Source organism: Trematomus bernacchii, unplaced genomic scaffold (assembly GCF_902827165.1).
Source record: "Trematomus bernacchii unplaced genomic scaffold, fTreBer1.1, whole genome shotgun sequence".
NCBI classification, from domain to species: domain Eukaryota; kingdom Metazoa; phylum Chordata; class Actinopteri; order Perciformes; family Nototheniidae; genus Trematomus; species Trematomus bernacchii.
In genome coordinates this window covers 7,430,997-7,453,125 of record NW_022987656.1, presented here as the reverse complement: position 1 = coordinate 7,453,125, position 22,129 = coordinate 7,430,997, and the positions used below count along the sequence as shown (strand labels likewise).

General features: G+C 41.6%; 1 protein-coding gene across 1 annotated transcript; it reads right to left on the bottom strand.

Annotated features, from left to right (window-relative positions):
* Positions 1 to 287: 287 nt before the first annotated feature.
* Positions 288 to 20,535, bottom strand: gabrg1 (gamma-aminobutyric acid type A receptor subunit gamma1). Its single transcript, XM_034135246.1, has 9 exons — positions 20,426 to 20,535; positions 8,369 to 8,532; positions 7,928 to 7,995; positions 3,719 to 3,939; positions 3,395 to 3,477; positions 2,055 to 2,192; positions 1,712 to 1,864; positions 662 to 864; positions 288 to 569 (listed from the first exon to the last, which is right to left on the bottom strand). Exons 1-9 carry the CDS (start codon positions 20,461 to 20,463, stop codon positions 288 to 290), a joined length of 1,350 nt encoding a protein of 449 aa, XP_033991137.1. The 5' UTR covers positions 20,464 to 20,535.
* Positions 20,536 to 22,129: the final 1,594 nt, after the last annotated feature.

The following is a 22,129-nucleotide window of genomic DNA, read 5'->3' as shown; positions in this document are numbered from 1 at the left end:
AATGGAAATGAATCCTTTAGCTTTTTAAAATGCATGTAAAGAGGAATCTTCATTGTGCCAGACGAAAAGGTCAATGAGTCGCAATAATCATTAATGCCTTATTCAGTAGGGATAGGAAATATCCATATTGTTCTTAGGCTGTAGGGACAGAGTTCATTCATAATTAGTTTGCAATTGAGTTTTCTTGTTTGCCAACAAAGCTAATATTCCTAATGCTACAATAGCAGCTATGCTTTGAAATGCTTGCAGATGTTAAACTCCAGTCGTCTTTTTTAGATGTTCTGGTTTTATAGATACAGATATCCAATCCAGTAAACCAGATTGAAAAGGCCAAAAGCAGTGGGAAAGAATATTCGCGAGTATGAATCAATCTTGGAAACGTGCACATGCATCCTGTTTTCACGCCAGGCACCTGAGCGGCAGTCATCGAAGCAGCAGAAGAAGCTGGTGCAGTCTTTTCCATCCAAACACTCATAAGCATAGTCGTCCTCCTCGTGATAGGGCACGATGTTGTTCATCTGCAGCAGGGACGTGCCGGGGCGGAGATTCATCATGCTGGATGCTTTCTGCTGTGGAGGGAAACAAAGACATATTTCAGTATGTTACCATTAGACTCATTTGGTTCAAAAGAAAGAAGAAGAAAGGAATGAGTGCTGGGTACCTGTGTGTTTTTTTTGGCTTTGGACTTCTTGGTCGGTCTGTTGCTGGTGAAGTAGTGCAGAGTGCCGTACTCCATGAGGGCAGCGAAGGTGAAGATGAAGCAAACGGAGACGAACAGATCCATGGCAGTGACATAGGACACCTTAGGCAGGGACTTCCTGGAGATGGTGCTTAGAGTAGTCATCGTCAGCACTGTAGTAATACCTAAATGGATTGTTAAGGTGGAATATCAAATACTTTCTCATGAAGAATTTGTTAGAATATGTATGTAACAGCATACATATTGAAATTACAATGTGAGGAATTCCACATCAAGAGTCTTCTTAAAGCCTCAAACCATTACCTCTTCCTGGGTATCATTGAATAAACTTACATTACACTTACAACAATCAGGTGTTATTACTCATGTTACTTGCCAGCCCCTAAAGTGCATGTGTGTTTCTTCACCTCCTGCTTTTCCTCTTTTTTCCCTGCCCAGTTTTCTGACCAGGGCTGCGGTCGAATCGTTTTTTGCTTAGGGAAAGGTTCCTTACGGATAGAAATGACAAAGGAATTCCGAAGTGGCAGCCATGATAAGAACTGTTCAAATATTCTTGATGATAAGAAAAGGAGCTTCAATGCTTCCCTTGTTATCTCCTTTAGCCTAGGATACACAGCCCATCCTTTACAGAATGCATTGAGATAATGCCATCCCACAAGTCTTTGCGGTCGCAACATTTAAAGAGTTACACCGTTTGGCATGTTGTCAGTCCTCCCCTACATTTGGCAACCTTTGGGTGTTGAGATGTATGAGATGAAAATAAATTACTTAAATGTTTTAACATCTAGTCTGACTAATCTGAATCTTTTCAAAAGGAGGTGTTGAAACTGTCAACAATTTTTAAAAAACAGCTGCCCTGCTTCAACAGGACTGTGAGTGTGGTTTGATCAGGTTTGATTGACGGTCCAACCAACCAACCAACCAACCAACCAACCGTCATTCCAGAAAAAGGCACATGCCATTCTGACTCTGTTTAACAGTGTATGAATATGAAATAGGAAAATGTCAAACCTAGAGATGTGCGGGCTGGGACGGCATCTTTGTTGATCCAGAAGGAGACCCAGGACAAGACCACGATCATACTGCAGGGGATGTAGGTCTGGATGGTGAAGTAGCCCATTCTCCGACTCAGGTCAAAAAAGATTGTCAAGATTACATATTCACCTGAAAGTTAAACAATAAGGTGGGTGAAGAGATAAATACGATAAGTCAAGGGCATGAGTGAAGAGATTGGTTTTAATGTTACCCATTGCAGGTAACGGTCCAATCCAAAATCTGAATTATTATGCTATCAGTACTACATATCAAATTGGGACTGGCAGCATGTAATAGGACATGGCCAATAAACTCTCACCTGACTGGGTGTGTGCCACATCTGAAGTGTTCCTCAACCCTACAAAGGCGAACTGGTAGAGTCTCCAGTAGCGCTGATCTGCCACCTCCACTGCCCGTCTCTGCCACCGGTACATGATCTCATTCTTAGGATAACCATCTACAGAACCCAACCCCACAACACAGACACATCATTAATGAATAAGAAGCCTCCCTGATGCCTTTCTGTCCTTCAATATACCGTATGTCACAAGGGAACATTGCACCATGGCAAAGCAAATGGAACATTCACGATGGAACTGACCTGCCCAGTCTCATGAAACTTTTTCAAATGAGCAAGAGTTCTTCATATTCAGAACATTCTGTGCATTACAGTACTTTAGTAGTTAATAGAAGGCCGTGTAATTCCTGGGAGTAAGCACTCGCTCACATCTGCAGTCTATAAGTCATTGTTTTACCTGATTCGTACATTAAGGCGATACAACATTTGTCTTTGGACATGCACACATTTTTTGTATTTTTGATTTAATTCTTCACACTTTAAATTGAGTGTTTCTGAATTTCACTATTTTACATAAAAATGTATTATGTTTGCAAGGTTTCAAAATAGAATGCTTTTTGATATGCCGCCTTTATGGTTAAAGGGGCCCTATTGTGCTAATTTTCAGGTTCATATTTACAGTATATGTTATGCCTCTACTGTGACATGCTTTAATGTTAAAAAAAAGGTCACAAGCTTTGACTTCTGATCATATCTTCCTCTTTTAAAGATGTTGCATTGGTAAACAATATCAGTCTACCTGCTAGGTAGAGAATAGTACAAGAGGATGCTTGCTAATAAGAAAAATATGTGTTTTTAGGAACACTAACACATTTATTTTGATGAGATGTCTTGAGTTGATAAGAAGTCTTAGTTGAGGAAATTAACCCTGGTTTGAGCTCATTTGATGACATTTAGTGCGACTGTACTGGTCCTGGCGTTTGTTCTTGACTCTATGGAATGGTCTTTGCATTTTTCCAGTGGAATATAAAGATCATGACAAGACGGGAGAAGCTAAAGCACAATGCGAGAGAAAAATGAAGGATGACACAGACAGCATGAATCAGACTGGGAGAAGGTGCATAATTCATTAAGTCTGTCAGGGAAAATGGGGTTGGGTGACCTCCTCTCTCGACCGGTGGAGCAGATGATAGATTGGTACAGGCTTAAAGAGGGCAGCCTCAAGCAGATGGGCATTTAGGCAAGGAGAAGGAACAATGGCCTAGCCCACACAGAAGCTCCTCTCTCTGGCCATTTTTTAGAAAGTTGAAGTCGAGATGGCAGGTTCGAGAATGGGAAGGGGGAAACGTTTGACAACCTACAGCTTGAAAACTCCAGTGGACACGAGTGTTCATCCATTGGAAAGTTATGCAGCTTAAGGTAACACTCCGCATTAATAGTCAACCTGACAAAAACAGAATTGTGACAGAGAAAAAGCAAATCTCAGCGTTGGTTTTTCCCTCCCAAATGTAACTCAACATAGTACTCAAAGATCATTAAACCTAAAGAAATCAAGACAGAAAGTATGTGATACAGATACAGATGCAAACACTAAAGCTGCACAAACAACACATATTTTTAAATAGTTGATAACATTTAAAATGGCTACTTAAAATGTTGGCTGATTGGTTGCCCTCTGGTCCTACCTCAGTGTGTACATGACTCTGCCGTTGCTCCACAGCCTCAGGAGGCGGTTGGGAGTGGTGATCCAGTGGGCGTCCGATTTGCGAGAATTCCTGAAGAACGTGTCAGGAATCCAGATTTTGCCTACCATGTTACTGTTGAGCATGAGCAGCTTCATCGAGCTGTTGAACTTCAGTCGGCTGTCGTACCATGTCTGGGCGAAGAAGATGTCAATGGTGTACTCCTGCAACAAAGTTGGATAAAACATGGGCAAAAAGCCAATTAAACAAAAAACAATGGAAGATATCTCAACGTTTATCTTAGATTTCTCAGAGCCAAAGAACAATTATTGGATTTTATGGATTTATATGGAATTTGGTTCAAACACATGTGTTTTCCTCAGGAGGAATTGTATTCACTTTATTTATCCCGACTTTTCATGTAGCGCTATCATCAGGTCAACATTATAAAATATCTCTGTATATGAGACAAATATATGTGCTCTTGTCTTATGGTAATTGGAAAGAAGGAACTTTTGCACTCATTAGATGGTTTTGGTACCATTATTGTCTGTACTTAAACCAATGGCAGAGAATGAATCCTGATGACTTCCTGACACTGTGTGAATTACATAACATTGTAGCTGTTGTTTTACTTCTTTAAGGATGTAATGTTAAAGCAGGGGTGGGGAACCTCCGGCCTCCGGGCCGTATACGGACCACGAGACCATTTGGTACGGCCCTCGAGGTAATTTATAAACACATGCAAAAAAGAACAAAATTTAAGAAATCTAGACCGCAAAAGAATTAAACAAGCGAGTGCCTGTTTTTCCTGGCCAAGGTCAGGGTCCTTGAACACAACACGAGCCTAACGTGTCATCACGTGGTATATGTCTCGTCTGACAGGGGTGCAGTTCTGACGGAGAGCACCAGAACGCCGCTCCGGGCCTTCACAAATGTCAGTACCCATAAGGAGCCATACACATGCCGCAGTTTTTGCGTGGCTGTGTCTTTAGTTGAAAGCCCAGTGGAGATCTGCTCATCTGTCATACTGATCAGACAGTCAATAACTTTGTTGTTATTAGCATCTGGTTAGCTAGCTATGCTAACGAATATAAGAAGCTTCTACAACCAGTGAGGTAAAAGCACATCTTTATATGATCATTATAGTTATAAAAAAACAAGAGAATAGAGTAAACAGGTATAAAATACTATATAACATAAAAAAAAGTTGTTATTAATAAACAAGAATACAGTTTAAAAGGGGAGTGATTTGTAAAATATCCATAAAGAAAAAGAAAATCTGCTTCCAGTTCTGTTTCATATGGGTGTTGAGAGATGTATCCATAGATCTCCTAATGTTGCTCTCAAAGTGCACCAGATTGATGCTTTTAACTTCAACATTTAAAAAAAATCTTCCCGGGGGAGTATGCCCCCCGGACCCCCCTAGCGGAGGTTAGGTCCACCCCACACTTAAAACATGGATATGAAACTAAATAAATGTGCACACATCTTGTGTCCATATCTTTCTGTTTTGGTGGTCATACCACACCGTGCACGTGCATGCATACACGAGTCATGGTAAGATATCTGGATCAAGAGGTTGCTTTTTCTTTGCACAGCATGAAAGAAAGGCGAAATGAATGGGCTGTGATTTTAGTATTTTTAAGCAGAGGTTGAGGTCAATCATTTGTACGGCCATCGGAGGATGTTGTAAAAATTGAAATGGCCCTTGAGAGGAAAAAGGTTCCCCACCCCTGTGTTAAAGGGATTGTGTGTAGGGATGGGTATCGTTAAGGTTTTAACGGTACTACTACTTTTATCGATACCGCTTATCGGTCCGGTCTTTTAACGGTACTTTTATCGGTTCTTTTGGAGAAAAAAATGAGGGTAAACTAACTATAGTTAGTTAATACACTAACTGTATGTCAGGGACTACGGATGGAAATTAGCTCAAAGCTAAAATCCGGCATATTTACACTTGAAGCATTATTTGTCAAAGTGTTCATTAATGTGCATTGTCCCTATTCAAATAAACGATTAAATGAAAAATGAAAATAAACAAATTGTGAACAAAACTAACATTGCTTTTTATTTAAATTAAATACATAATATTTCACATCAAAAGAAACAACAACGTTTTAACAAATCATATTACATAATCTGAAGACAGAACTGTAAACAGAATAGCTGAAACTTTAACAAACTAAATAACTCAGTTACCTCTACTCATTAACCCATGTTTGTATCATTGAGTTAGCTCCGTGTGTAGCTGCTAGCATACATAATATACCTGACGTGGAAACGTTACTCGTGGACGGGGCTACAGAGCTACTAGAAAGACAGTCGAACAGATTTCTCCGTCTGAATGTGGAGCACTTTTGTTAAATGTTTAGACAAATTGCTCGTGTTACCGCCCTGACATGCTAAACTCTTATTGCACTTTAGGTAACGAGCGAGACGGGTAAAGTTTAACCACACCTCGGAGCGCTTAGTTCTCTCCGCCATCTCCTCCGTGTGTGTGTGTTGCTGCATGTAGCAGCTGCGTGTGTGTAAACTGCCCCGCCCCCTCGCACACAGGCGGGGGAGAGAGATCTCTCGCCTGGATTGGAGAGATCGAAAATACTAAAAATGACGCATTTTGCAGTCTTTTTGCGTATTAGAAACGGAGTTGGCGACACTAAAACTGCAATATAATGTTTGTGTAGCAATAATACACATGACATATTTTTTAAATGTCTCCAGTACCGATAAAAAGACCGATAACGTCGGAGCTTAACGGTATCACGGTCTTTAATAATTCAGCCCCGGGGCCCGTTTAATACCGGGGCTCGGTACCCATCCCTAATTGTGTGTACAACATATTTTAAGGTTCCTATTGGTTTCTCTAGCCAATAAATAAACAGACCATTAGGATTTATTGTTCAAGTACCCACAACCTTTCCGAGCACCCGTACCCAGTGCACAGGGAACAAGAGAGCTGCTGTTAACGGACATGACTGGTAGCAGCATGGGGCGATAGAATTATACAGTCTGGTGCTATGCCAGAGCAAGCAGGGTAGGAATGTTAGCAGTGAGAAGCTAAGTGTATCTTCTCACCACCGGCTTAAATAGTTATTGGATAATTAGCTTAACGAGGTAATACCAGGTTGAGAATAGGATGCTTTTAATGGAGAGCTGGTTCAGTGCCACTCATTGTTTTAAACATTAAGGTGCGCAATGTTTCTGCTCACTGCGAGGTTTGGCGCAGAGCAGCTAGTTAAGTTTTGTTTCTATGGGAAGGTCCCCTGCTAGCTTGCGCTGCCTCATAAAACTGTCATCTTATAGGTTGCGAATAAAGAAGTTCAGCGGTAAACTAGACGCGCGTTCACACCGGAGTACTTTTCCCCGTACTTTTCCCGTTTAGTTCCGTTAGTACCCCTTATGTCGCGTTCACACCAAAAAGAGCACTTAATCTCGGGAACTTTTACCCCCATTTTTAGTGCCTGCTGAGAGATGGTACTTTCCTGGGGGGAAAAAAGTGCCCCAGTTCTGATTGGCTGGGCGAATTGCAAACCACGCCCCGTAAAACTCTGAAATGTTTTGTAGAGCCGCCATTTTATTATCCTCGCACTAACATTATTAGCATTAGCATTCGCCCAGCGCACAAACGCAGAGAGACTAACTTATGGCAACACAAAATAAAACATGGGAGCGGTGGAGATGAGGAGGTGTCGGCGTTCTGGCGATTTACTCGGAAGGCTTCAGTAGAAGCTGCTGGGAGTCCCAGCAGCTTCTACTGAAGCCAGTCCCCAACTCCGGGGACTTCCGGCCGGGGACTCCGGGTGGCAGTATACGCCGTGAAGTTGTTTGCGGCCTGCCAGTAAACCCAAAGCAGAAGAAGAAGAAGTGACGTCAGCGGCTCATTTGCGTAATCTTCCCTCAGGGAACTTATTCCGGTGTGAAAGCGATCGGCTCTTTAGTTCCATAGGGGAACTAAGAGCTGGGAACTAAGTACGGCAAAGTACTTGGTGTGAACGCGGCTTTGGACAACGTTTTAATAATTTGAACTTTTTAGTTCAAATTTGTGCTTGGCGACAATTTTGAGAATACGCAACAATGAGGGAAGCGCTTCTACGTAGTCAGACGGCACTGCACTCTCCATAGAAAGGCCATAGAGAAGGCAGCATTATAAAGGATATATATCCATTTATTATTATGCTTTGAAAGAGTATTGAGCTGCAGCAGTCTCACCATGTTGATGGGGTCCACCGGTCCAATGCTGTTGACATACACGGCGGTTTCAATCACTGTTGGCCTCACTGAGACATAACACAAAACATACTGCATTTACATTGACAGAATAAACTTCACATGTTTGTTAGCTGATGACCAAAATGTTAATGTATGTCATATCAACCTAAAGAGATACAACAAACAGCAGACTGTTTTGTTCCTATAGAGACTATAAGGCATGTGGGGATAGGTGATTAGTCAAAGTAGATAGTCAAAGTTGAACAAGGTTGAATACAAGGTTCTCCCCAGACAGCAGCAGCTTGTTCACATTTCAGAAATGTTTCCAGGCAATAAAAAAGGCAGTACCCACCACTGCAAGAGGCTATTTTTAAACCTTTAGTGTTTTTTTGGTTCCAAAGTTAAAACAAAGAACATTTCCAGAGGATGAACTTGACTTGCCTCCGATGTCAGGCCGCAGTTTGTTGTCGTAGCCCTCCAGCAGTTTATTCAGGATCAGAGTCACATCGCTCTCGTAGACCCTCGGTGATAACACCCATGTCTTATTTATGGGCACGTCTTCATAGTCCTCGTCTTCCTGTTTACTGGGCCCAGATACTGCAGCACTGTGGAGCAGAAAAAGGAAACATTGAAAGAAACAAAGACAGACAGTATTTCCATATTATCAAATGGGTGCGAGAGCATGCCAGAAAATATGTGTTGGTCGTCCTCGAGGTATTCAACAGTGTTTGAGGGTATGCCAAATTCAATTTAGAAATGAGTGTTTACAGACTGTCAACCCCCAGGGCTGTGGTGGGGGGGTAAAAACACGCCTACAGACTTTTGAAGATTCAACATTTATGATTGTTTACTCACTTGTCGTTGCAGGTTTTTCACTAATTCAATTCATATGTTTAATGAGCATTATATGACCGTTCGGAACAAGTCCTGTCTCGGCCCCCTTCCTCTCCTCTCTGGCTATCCCCTTAGCTTACAAAGGGCTAGTGATATAAACACTTGGAGGTCTCTCCTGATGTAGTAGACAACAAAACAATATACTATTTCTAGAATAGTTCTAAAATGCATTTGACTGGAACCTTGCTTTTAACTCCATGTCATGCATCTATATATTATATCTAATATCCATTTCGTTTGTGAACTTGAGATGCAAATAAACAGGCAGTGACATCAGAAAGAAAGAAGCCTCTTTGCTTGTATAGTACTTCATTTATTTGGAGAAGTGCATTTTGGACATGGCAAGCCTCTGATTGCACGGACCAACTCCAAACTTTGCAACTTTGTTGTTTTGAACAGAATTAAGAACAGAATAGGACAGAATAGAAAAAGCCCTTAGATTTATTCTGAAAAGTGACGGGGAATGAGGATCAGACCATTGTCTTGCTCAGACATTTATCCAGCTGATGATTGTTAGTGACTCAGATTTATGTTGAGTATATTTGGATAAAAAACTTAGATATATACCTTGACCGTATGTTTACATTTATTGTTGGGGCAGAGAGTGCATTTCATGATTTTATCAAGGTATCAGATGATACTCCAAACAAATATCCATTCTAAAGGAATTATGGGACAGTAAAAAGCATAAAGTGTAACAATGAGGTGTCTACAGGCAGAGGTTCAGTGTGGTCTGTGGGTCACAGTTACTGTCCCTCCTGACCAAGGCACAGAAACTCACTATGGTAACATCTGATCAACTTAATGCACAACTAAGCAAGTCAACTAAAGGGTGGGGATGGGGGGGACTACAGTGTTAGGCTTTGAAAACCCCATATCTTATGTACAGATGTGTTGTATATTATTTGCAAACAATGATAATGTGGGCATGTAGAGGGAACACGGAAAAAGGCATGGCCACGATTCATGATCCAGACACAACGATTACCCAGCACAGCATTGACCCCTGCACACAGAGACACAGACACACAAGACACACACATAGCACAGGGATAAGGTTCCGGATGCAAAGTGAGTAACACGCATTTATGGGACATGTATACATGGTAAGCCTGAGCCAGCACTAACTGCTTTATCAGAGAGAAACACCTACTTCTGCTGGCAGTGACACATTGCATCTTTATTGTAGCCTGTAAAACACAACGTCAGATTGCTTATTGTTTAGTCTATGAAATAACTATTTTATTATCAGTAACCTGCATGAATGCAAATGTAACGTTTTATTCCATTTGGTTACGGTCGTCTATTGCAAGATCTACTTTTGTTTTACATTATTACATTAATGTCGTAACTGACGGACACACTCCATATTTGTAGCATTTTCTTCAGTTGTTTTTTCCTATTATAATAATACCTTTAGTTTACTAGCATATAGTAATAAAACCAATCTAAAAACTTCTGGTAAAACATCTCATCTTTAAAACTAAACAACGGTGAGACCATGCTGCTTACATTTCCTGCAGATCCTTAAAAACATTTGTGTGGATGGATGTAAAGGTATTTTCAATATGGAGTTATGTTGAGCAAACAAGTCCATATGCTGACTTTGTTCTTTTTGGACACTTTTGCTGACAAGAAATGCAAGGGCAGTAATTTGTTCTGGTTACAGGAGGATAACCTGCTTTCCCTGGGAATAATGATGTCGAAAGTGATTCTCAGTTTATCAAGAATTGTGCTGATCTAATAGAACTCTCCAAGGACAAAAGCCAGGGTTTGCTAAAATAGGAACTGAACAAATGCATGATTTTAAGGAGACATTACACAACATCAGTGGTCTCTGCAAACCATACCATTTTGCTGATGAAGAGTTTTGGGACCAGCAAAAGGTGTGCTGCTTCTGTTCTGTTAATGAAGATAAAACTGATACTCTAAAGAGACCTTGGGACTTTCTTGGACCACTTGTAGTTACAAGTATAACCTCAACCCTGGCACAATAGCCCAGTGCAGCAGAACATAACTCTGTGCTCTCACTGGAACAGAAATATGATGTACAACACAAGACTATGTTTATCTGAATCATGCCTGATGAACATGAATTATGGATCCAGACGACTTGCTTTTTTAAAACTCTAGCCACATATATGTATAGTACACAATTTGTATAGTAATACACTATGTTTATATGTTCAGATGATTGGTAAATTAGAGAGTATTTGTTCTGTATATTTTACAACGTTTAGATACTCCTCTGAATATAGGTATTTTTTACTAAGGATATGTATATATTGTTTTTACATTTGTAATGTTTATCTTTATTTAATTTAAAGTTTATTACATTTTTAAGTAATTTTGTCATTCCTGAAGTATCTATCCCTCCATCCATCCATCTTTCTCTGTCTGTCTGTCTGTATCTATGGGCCTTTCTTATTTCTCTAATTTCCCCTCCTCGACTCCTCGGTCCTCCGGTAGTGACCTGGAAATGGTTTTCAGCGCGCCATGTTGAAGGACATCTCATTTCTCTAAATGCACATCGAGGACCGAGCATCGAGCATCGTGGAGGCTCTTTGGAGGAGCTCTAACCGAGGATACACTGATGGGTCCTCCACGGCTCCTCCGCGGATGCATTTCTGGCAACAGTGATGTTTCAAAGAGTCGTGACGCACGGCCGGACTTATCTCAGCCAATGACAGCTCTGCATGCATCCCCTGGATATTATTTTAGTAACTGCTTTCATCGCGATGCGATGTTTCCAGTGAGAACAGCTGTGAGGTCCGTGCAGAAAGCAGAGCAGTGTGTATAATATATATCACTCAGTATAACAGGCCTACATTACTCTCTGTATTTGTATGCTGTAGTTTAGTAGATATCTACAAACAAAGAGTCCATATTTTTCTAAAACCATTTAGTGCTTCACATAATAAAATACACAACGGCTGTAGCCTGATATGATATGCTTTAGGAGCTGTAGGTGTGTGTGGTAGGCCTACAGTGTGTAGGTGTGTGTGTGGTACAGTGTGTAGGTGTGTGTGGTACAGTGTGTAGGTGCGTGTTGTACAGTGTGTAGGTGCGTGTTGTACAGTGTGTAGGTGCGTGTAGGTGCGTGTTGTACAGTGTGTAGGTGCGTGTTGTACAGTGTGTGTTGTACAGTGTGTAGGTGCGTGTTGTACAGTGTGTAGGTGCGTGTTGTACAGTGTGTAGGTGTGTGTTGTACAGTGTGTAGGTGTGTGTGGTACAGTGTGTAGGTGTGTGTGTGGTACAGTGTGTAGGTGCGTGTTGTACAGTGTGTAGGTGCGTGTTGTACAGTGTGTAGGTGCGTGTAGGTGCGTGTTGTACAGTGTGTAGGTGCGTGTTGTACAGTGTGTAGGTGTGTGTTGTACAGTGTGTAGGTGCGTGTTGTACAGTGTGTAGGTGCGTGTTGTACAGTGTGTAGGTGCGTGTTGTACAGTGTGTAGGTGTGTGTTGTACAGTGTGTAGGTGTGTGTTGTACAGTGTGTAGGTGTGTGTGGTACAGTGTGTAGGTGTGTGTTGTACAGTGTGTAGGTGTGTGTTGTACAGTGTGTAGGTGTGTGTTGTACAGTGTGTAGGTGTGTGTGGTACAGTGTGTAGGTGTGTGTTGTACAGTGTGTAGGTGCGTGTTGTACAGTGTGTAGGTGCGTGTTGTACAGTGTGTAGGTGCGTGTTGTACAGTGTGTAGGTGCGTGTTGTACAGTGTGTAGGTGCGTGTTGTACAGTGTGTAGGTGCGTGTAGGTGCGTGTTGTACAGTGTGTAGGTGCGTGTTGTACAGTGTGTAGGTGCGTGTTGTACAGTGTGTAGGTGCGTGTTGTACAGTGTGTAGGTGCGTGTTGTACAGTGTGTAGGTGCGTGTTGTACAGTGTGTAGGTGCGTGTTGTACAGTGTGTAGGTGTGTGTTGTACAGTGTGTAGGTGTGTGTGGTACAGTGTGTAGGTGTGTGTTGTACAGTGTGTAGGTGTGTGTTGTACAGTGTGTAGGTGTGTGTGGTACAGTGTGTAGGTGTGTGTTGTACAGTGTGTAGGTGCGTGTTGTAGTGTGTAGGTGCGTGTTGTACAGTGTGTAGGTGCGTGTTGTACAGTGTGTAGGTGCGTGTTGTACAGTGTGTAGGTGCGTGTTGTACAGTGCGTAGATGCGGCGGACAGACAGGTCTCAGTTGGTTTGGTGTCCTATGCTTACTTTTAATACTTGTAAATAAAACTTTTGCGTCTCCTCCTCGTGTCTCTCGCTCGCATCTTACGGAGGCGGAGCTAAGACGCAAGGAAGGGACGCGAGTGAGGGAAAGGAGGAGGTGAAATATTCAATTGAGACGAGCCTCCAGTGTCTTTACCTGCCCTCTGCAGCTGTGTCGTGTCAGTGTGATTATTCCTGTCTGTTTATATCATAGACTGTATATATAAATGGACGTAGGGTCCGTGACGTCACCCATAGGATTCTGAAGAGTTGCAGAGAAGCCCTTAGTAGGCGGAGTCGGCCACTCACGTCTCGACAGTGACGTCAGAGTCTAACTCCCGCCTGCTCCAGCCTGATCCAAATAGAGAGGCGAAGTCCCTCCCCTTCCGTGGACCTCCATGGGACCTTATTTCGGAAATAGTATGTATTGAAGTCAATGGAGAGAGAAAACGTATCTTTCGATCCCGTTTGAATTGTGCCACGAATTACACATATGATGTTTGTCAATCTTAAAAACGAATTTCCATGTCAGGAGACTGGTTCATCCCCTCAGTCTCCTGATTTGGAGCGTGAAATTGAACTCTGACCCCAGATAGGTTCAGAGTTGAACTCCACGCACCAAATCTCCGTTCCACCTTTAGCTGAGACAAGCTAGCGTGAGCAGCTACGATGGTGCGCTAGCTGCGGGTTTTACCCTAAACATGGCAGAGAAGCGAAAGAAAAAGTACTGTTTTCAAGACGTTTGGGAGGAAGAATTATTTTTTACTACAGTGAAAGAAAAGTGTGTATGTCTCATTTGCAGGGCGACTGTGGCGATCGCAAAGCGGCACAATGTGGAGAGACACTTTGATACGTGTCACAAAAGCTACAATGCTAACTACCCACCTGGCAGAATCATAAACTAAACTGTATATATATATATACTCAAGTACAGTAACTACAACTAGCTAATGTTGTAGCCTAGCACGTTGGTGGACGTACCTGTCCATCAAAGTGACCACGCCCTAATTTATGCAAAAACTTTAAGACCTAATATAAATAAAAGGGTTGCGTTATAAAACAATTCACTCACCAATCCATAATCATGAAGGTGGAATCTAACTATATCCCGAATAGTTTTTATTGCATCCAGGGGCAGAAACATGTTTATTTCTGCTGTAAAGTTGGGCATTTTAACATGGGGGTCTATGGAAATTCATCCTTTCTGCAGTCAGCGCCTATCGGCCAATATATGGACTGCAGTTTGTGGCACTTCCTTATTGGCCTCCCGGCTCTGCCCCAGAGTTTGCCGCTTGGTTTATATGTCTGTCTCCATTAGTGTTTTCTGTCAATCCTTCCTCATTGGTCCCTGAGGTGGTCTGTCTCAAGTCTTGCCTGGCTGTTTGCTGGTTTTGCTGTTCCTCGTGACTCTAAGTTTGTCTTTTGATTTAGTTTTGATACTTTTCCTTTTGCTTTTATAACCTTGCCTGGTCCCTTGCTCTTGGTTCTTTAAACTTGCCTTTTTGCGTTTCGGTCCAACCTCTTGCTAACTCCTGACAGAAAACTATTCCCAATGACACAACGACAACCAACCACATTTAATCCGATTTCGCTCATCAACAAAAGATGGTTTCTTCTCCACTTAATATGTAGAAGAAATGCCTCACTCTGTCAGAGCTGAGTGGGCAGATTACTTTGCACACACACCCCCAGCCTCTTTGCATTTGTACAGTGTGTAAGAACAGATTTAAGCTTCAGCCTGTCTAAGCTTTGAGCTCAGAGAGGCTCGACAGAGTCTGACGATCAGACAGGTTAGAAAAAAACAAGAGAACTCGATTTTGTATAGCACTTTAATAGGGGTCAAACGGAAAGTGAGCCCCCACTGAAATGTTACCAAAGATCCCTCATTGTAAAGGAAAAGTACAGTAGATTTAAGCAGGAAGTGGGTCTGTGAACTAAATAAATTATTTCAAGTAATGTCACCATGTACTCAGATCTTAAAAATAACCTTGGAGTGTACAACATCTTTGACAGGAATAACAATATTTGAACAAACTCAGAATAGATGCTTTGTCAGTTGTCTCTGATTCATTTTAAACCTTACAATAGTTATTTTTCTATCATGTATGAGTCAGGTTTACTTGATTCAGAACTAAGTTTTCAATGTTGTTGCAAAAACCGAGGTTCTCACAGAGTCTGGAGCCAAATTACTACATTTAAATGTCAACAAAGTAGGTGGAAAGTAGGCAGATAATTAGATACAAGCAATTAGCAAGCATTACATACAATGGTGGAAAAAACGGACTTTTAGTCAAATGTTGGGTGTTTTTATTGTTCAGCTCGTTAGATAACATTTTGAGTGTCCTGTGGCGGTCTTTAGAAGAACCCAAGCCTTCTGTAACACTGTGCCTCTGCTGGAGTTAATCTGAAGTTGAAAAAGCCAGCGAGGCAGAGTCCCACTCCTCTTCTAACTCGGAATCATTGTGTTGATTAAACTGGAGCCCCGGAGACCAGTGTAAATGTACTGATTGTGCACCAGTTCAGTCCGTATCAGCATCTTTTTCCTTCAGAGACTTTCCTCCAATGTCATCTCTTCTAGTGGTTTGCTACGTAAGCTAAAACCGACAAAGCCTGTGCTGCCACCAGATCACCAAGTACTGCACTGAAATCATTTAAAAGTTGACTGATTAAATGTATTATGTCAACAGATTACACAACGCTGCGTAAGGTTAGTTGAAAGCAATATCAACTTAATATTATTGCTTGCAAATGACCTAATACAATTATGTGTAATCTGATGACATAATACATTTAATTGAAGTCAACGTTTCAATGTTTTCAGTGTGTGTACAATTCAAGTAAATCAAGTATGAAATGAGGATGAGGGGTCAGGGAGGAAGGACATATTGCTATGAAAAAAGTATTTGCGTCCTTCATGGTTTTTCTTCTATTACAGATCTTCAAAAATGAGTATACAACAGAGACAACCTAAATTAAAAATGTAATGTATTGAAGGGAAAAGTGGCCAACACAAAAGTCCTGTGTACTGTAGTTCAACCAATGGACCAAATTACCTTGCTAACTAGCTTTAATTAGACACAATAAAGCTTGATTACTGCCAGCCCTGTTGGATCCAAACATCACTTTAAGAGAACTTTAGCAATGTGAAGATGGCCGAAAGAGCTCAAGGAACAGCACAGTGTGCAGTTAACTCTCCCTATTTAGAGACCTATCCTAAACACTTCCTGTTTTTGCCGTAGTTTACCTGCTTTGGGATTGATATTTGTTAGGGAATAACATCTAAAACCTTGATTAAATTCATGAAACACACTCAGAATGAAAGTGATTGCAATATATTGGTCTGGAAAAGGATACAAAGTCATTAGTGAGGCTGTTGGACTCTAGCCAACCACTGAGAGCCATCCTCTCGTGCTGGGAATGCCCGCCTTACTGAAGCCTCTGGTTGCAGGTGTTTCTGCTAAAGGGTATCGCGTTCAGGGACTCGTTTTTCACATGGGTGATTGCCAGAAAGATTTGTTCCTGTTGGCACGACAATGGGACCTAAAGTACCGGAAAGTTTCAAATACTTTGCCAGGTGTTTTTATTTCTGTCTATGGTCTGTCTGACTCTCTGTCAGGTTTTTCAATGCATTAGCACTGCAACTGTCAGGTCACAAATCTTTACATTTAGTTGAGATCAAAAGGCAGAACACGTTAGGAGAAGGATGAGGGGCACCAGAGGCCCCCCCGCTTTACACCCCTGGTCCCATATGGCATAACAGCTGGTGTGGTCCAATTACAACATCTGTTGGGTTCACTCAGGTTGTCTTTTATCATATATTCTGTTTAGTTTGAAAATCTGAAATATTAAGTGTGGCACTTGTGCAAAGAAAGGGCATATTAGAGCACGGTTAAGGTGAGGTGTTTCCCTGAGGGGGGTTTCCCTGCCACGGTGGAGTGCTGTACTGTGTCTCAATTGCATACTTCTGTACTTACATTTGCTGTATTGAGTACACAAGTGCATGCCTATGCGAAGTATGGCAAAGTGCACTTTGAGTACTCGGATGGTACACTCATGACAGTCAAAAAGTGGAGTGTGGAACGCTGGACACTCCTCACACCCAAAGACCGCCATCTTGCCAACGTAACTGAAGTCTTAAGCTGTGTTTGGGGTTACTCTGGTGAACACAGCACTATACAAATAACATTGACACATGTGGGTGTTTTTTACTATTCCAGTGACATAACACTATACTGATGAAAATAATCGCTGTTAATTTTATTGGATACATTGAGCATTCTGTATTGATTTGCATTTGAATTAGTTTTGCTAGCATGCTCGCTAGCTAATTGCGCCAATCGATACTTCCGGTGAGGGCCCAGCAGCCGTGTGCGATTCGAGAGCACACTACACGGTAGAAATTCACACACATAATAAGTGTTCACAGTGTCTGATTTGGGTAGTGGTCTTCTCTTCCCTGCCTCTGGTGTTACCTGTCACCTCTTGATGGTGACTTCTGACACAGGAAACCTGGTACAGGGTAGGGATGCTCCGATCGATCGGCCGCCGATCGATATCGGCCGATATTCACTCTCTGCCGATCGATCGGTGCTCTCTAAAAATGCCGATCGCGAGAGCCGATCGCATGACGTAAAATACATGACACTTTTCTCTGTGCGCGGCAAAACAAGCTCGCCAAAATGGCTTCACCAGTCTGGCAGTATTTTAAGGTGTCCGATAGCGGTATGCAATGTGTGTGAAGCAGAAATCCTGCAGCTCCTCCCGCTGTGACGGACCGGTGAGCGGAGCAAAACACACAGTTAGACCTAACCAGTGTTGGGACTAACGCGTTACAAACTAACGCGTTACTGTAACGCAACTACCTTCTGCGGTAACTAATAACGTTACTAGTTACCTATTCCCATTCAGTAACGCCGTTATAGTTACTGTGATTTAAATGGGTGCGTTACTGCGTTACATTATGTGATCCAACTGAACCGAATCTCCCTGCGGATGTAACTTACAGGCGAATACAGTGATGTCCTCTCACAGTACCATGGAAAAGTGAAAGTGACCAGAGAGGAGTGATGATTGGTTAACGCGGGGTAACATTTCAGGGTAAGCCAATCAGAGACAGAGTTGGGCGGGTCTTGCCTCATGGGGAAAATACACAGGCACACAAACACTTGCTAACACACACACACACAATGGCAGATGCAAGTATCAGCGAGAGCAGCAGCGCATTTACAACTTGGAGATATAACCACTATTTTCAATTTGTGGGGATAAAGGACGCAAAAAATATTACGGTCAAATGTAAACTGTGTGCAGGACAGAAAGCATTGTCCACATCGAATTACAGCAATGCCAATCTCCTGAAGCACCTAACTAATGTACATGGGGCTATAAAACTAGTCTCCAAAGACCCCACCGTCTCAACCACCGGCAGTGACCCAGATGGAGCAACACCATCTAAACAGCCAAAAAACGATTTTTTTAAATCGCCACATGTCACCCAGAGTCAACTAAACAGATTGATTGCCAGGTATGTTGTTGAGGAGGCTACAATAAAGATGTCTAAACATGTCTTTTGTGTTTTATTGTTCCACTACATTTCATAATGATAATTGCTACAATGATGGGGAGTTGTCTTTTCTCTTACTGTGCCACAGAACAACACAAAAACTTGTATTTTTATTGTTATTATTTTTAAAGTAAAGTAAAGTAACTTGTTACTAGTTACTTTTATAATTTAGTAACTAATAAAGTAACTAGTTACTTTTTTGAGATCAGTAACTATAACTATTACTAGTTACTTTTTAAAAGTAACTTGCCCAACACTGGACCTAACACACTTAGCTATTTGATCTACCTCTGGAACAAGCTAAACTAGTTATAAATATGTTTATTCTTCACTGTCTGACTCATTACTGGATCAGTGAGCTGCAGGAGATACTGACAGGCTGTCAGGAGAGAGAGAGAGGGAGAGAGAGGAAAAGAGAGCGCTTCCTCTCATTTCTCCCGTGTTATTATCCAAAGTTAATGTAAACTTGAATAATTTACTTCATTTGAATGTAATAATTATGTTGGTTGTTGTTTGTGGAAGCGCCAGTGAATGAGGCCCATTAGTTTTAAACATCACTTTAAATGGAAGATCCCCATTGGCCCTGCCCACTCGATCGGATCGGCGATCGGTATCGGCCGATACTGATTCCGGCGATCGGCCCCAAAATTGGCGATCGGAGCATCCCTAGTACAGGGTATGTTCTACCAAAGGTGTTCTGGTTGGTTAACTAGTGCTGTGTGTCTGCTCTGATTGCTGATGCTGAGGCAACATAGTCCATACACAATTCAAAGAGAACAGGGGGAATGAGTTCATGTTCTAGGAACAAGATGTCTTCTATTTCACACATTTGATTATCACTGGCTCCCAAACTGTGATGAACTGAGAAACCACCTCACACAACACTAAGCACAGTGAGGCTCAAACATCTCGATGAATGAACATTAAGAAAACTATTTTTTTACTCACAATAAAATGTCAATCTAGAGGTTCAGCCTGTGAAAACCATTGTAATATCTTATCTGATGCTGTCAGAATTAATCTTAGCTTAGACTAAACATTTAAACATACGTTACAAACTATGATCATAGAATGAGAAAAATCAGAGCCAATTACTGGGAAGAGGGAGGGAGCGATATGAAGGTGGATAATGCGAGGTGCAGTATCCAGGAGGGACTAAAGCATATCTCTGGCTCTGCTATTTTAAATTGTATTTTATTCTCATAACAAAAGAAATAGGAGCTGCAGTGGATCAGAGATTTCAATTTAACAGATCACTAGATGCAAACTGTAAATCGATCATCTGTGAGATGGATTATGAACGGCAGGAACATTGGTGATAGACCAAAACAAAAATGTTCACAAATAATTGCATCAACATCTGAAATTGGTAATGTAATTTCATTCATTTGTTGTCTTGACATTTATAAACCTTCCAAATCTGACTTTGTAGAATGTCCTCAGAGAGAATATCCTATGCAGAGTGATTTGTTGAATAAAGAAAATCTGTAAGAAAAGATTAGCAGCTTCGATTTAACATGAGCACATTTTAACATGTCCTTTCACCTCTGTGACCAACTGCCAGAGGTCTTCTGTCCATACAGCCCACCTGACACACTGACAGACCCTGTGAATCACAGCTCACACACCAACCTGTCACCGGAACATCCACTGGATTTACGCACAGAGGATATGAACATGGTTGGTTCTTTTGAACAGACAAAGCAGAGGTTGAATGTGTTCCATCAGGCCGCCACTGCACCGGCTTCACAGGTAACACATCTGCACCACACACACACACACACACACACACACACACACACACACACACACACACACACACACACACACACACACACACACACACACACACACTCACCTCAGTCCGAGCAGAGCCAGCAGCAGCCAGGGCTTCATGGCTTTGTCCCGCACGGCTCTCACCAAAAGCCGTGTGTCTCCTCCAGCCGGGGGGGACGGGGGTTCCGGAGTCAGCGAGGGAGGCGGGAAGCTTTCTGTCCGCAGCTCGCGACCGCACTCAGGGTTAATTGTAGCGGCGGGAGCGTGTGAGAAACGTGTCCATGGTGTGTGAGGAGGGGGAGGATGTGAGAGGGAGGGGGGGAGGCTCTGCAGTGCCGCGCTCACATGCACGCTGCGGCGCGGAATCATATGGACTTCCTGTACACAGACTGAGTGATGGGAGATGTGTCTTATTGTTTGATACGCGCCCAGATGTGTGCGAGCAGCTTCACATTCACGTCAGCTGTGCACGCGCTGCTGGTAGAGGCGCGTGCAGGTGACCATGCAGCATCCTTTACATTCTGCCCCCTGCCCAAGGTCAAAGCACCCTGACTAAGTTGTGGGGGGGAACATGTCACAGTTCACAGTTCACATTTACTAAGCACGTTTGTGTTTTATATAGGTCTACATTTTCTGTAAAAATAAAATCATATATTTTCAATTTTTTATTGGGTAATAAAGTGATTACAGGACAGGTAAGGACAGTTGCTGGGTGACACAGAGAAACAAGACCAATGACCAACTCCCAATTTGGACGAGAAACAGAGTAATACAATTATAATATATATAAATATATACACTTTAAAGTTAAACTCTTGAGAACAACTTGTACAATTTATTTCTGTGAATGGTTACAAAAAAAAAGAACAATATTATATTTTTATTAATATAGCGCTTTTCCTGGTGCTCCAAGACGCATCAAAACGATTGAGAGAAAGATAAAAACAATAATAATAATAATAATAATGCAAAAGAAAAACTATTTGAATTTTTAATCATCAGTATTTTTGTATTGTGTCCATTCTTATTCAACTCAACGCCTGAGCAGCACAAGTTTGTGAATAATTTGATATTTTTCTTAAATCTTTATTACTTTTGTGGCACTAAATAAGTTTATTAATAAGTCTTTTTGAAAATACTGTACTCAGCTCAGCAACAACATTCATATTGGAACATTCTGTCTGAATGATGATGGTTTCTCTTAATTTCTCTCTTGCTTTCAGCAATATCTGCACATGGCAGCTTGAAAATGGTGAAGGTTAGATTTGAATTTGTATTACAATATAACACGAGTCACATTTACTAAGGAGTCATTTCAATCAATTCCCGTACCGTTTGCTTTTGGATCACACAGTATACTGAAGTGTTTGATATCACCTTAAAGGCCTGTTGCCTAGTGAGTCACTGTGTTGGCAGTGAGCTCCATATCTTCATTTCATTTAACTTGAAGCAGATTGGATGAGCTGAAAATATCAATCAGGAGGCCCCTGCAGCAAAACTCTCATTAGTGTTCATCCTCATAAGGAATTCACAATGGGCGCAAAGCGAATAGACTAAACATTTTAGCCGAATACATACAAATATCTGCCATAAGACATTTATCAGATACAGTATAGTACAGTACACACCATATGCGATGTGATAGGAAAGAGGATAGCATATATTTATTCAGAATATTATCTAATGTAATGCATTTACATGTCAAGAGTAATATGAAAAAAGCTACTATGACATGTAGTCCTGAATGAATGTGATAATTATACATATTACAGTAATATTACTGTAT

Coding starts and splice junctions, on each gene's coding strand:
- gabrg1 (XM_034135246.1), bottom strand. CDS start 20,463: ATGAAGCCCTGGCTGCTGCTGGCTCTGCTCGGACTGAG. Junction 3,478..3,718: donor AGAGTCATGTACACACTGAG/GTAGGACCAGAG, acceptor TGTTTTTGTCAG/GTTGACTATTAATGCGGAGT. Junction 2,193..3,394: donor TCCACTGGAGTTTTCAAGCT/GTAGGTTGTCAA, acceptor TGGGTTCTGTAG/ATGGTTATCCTAAGAATGAG.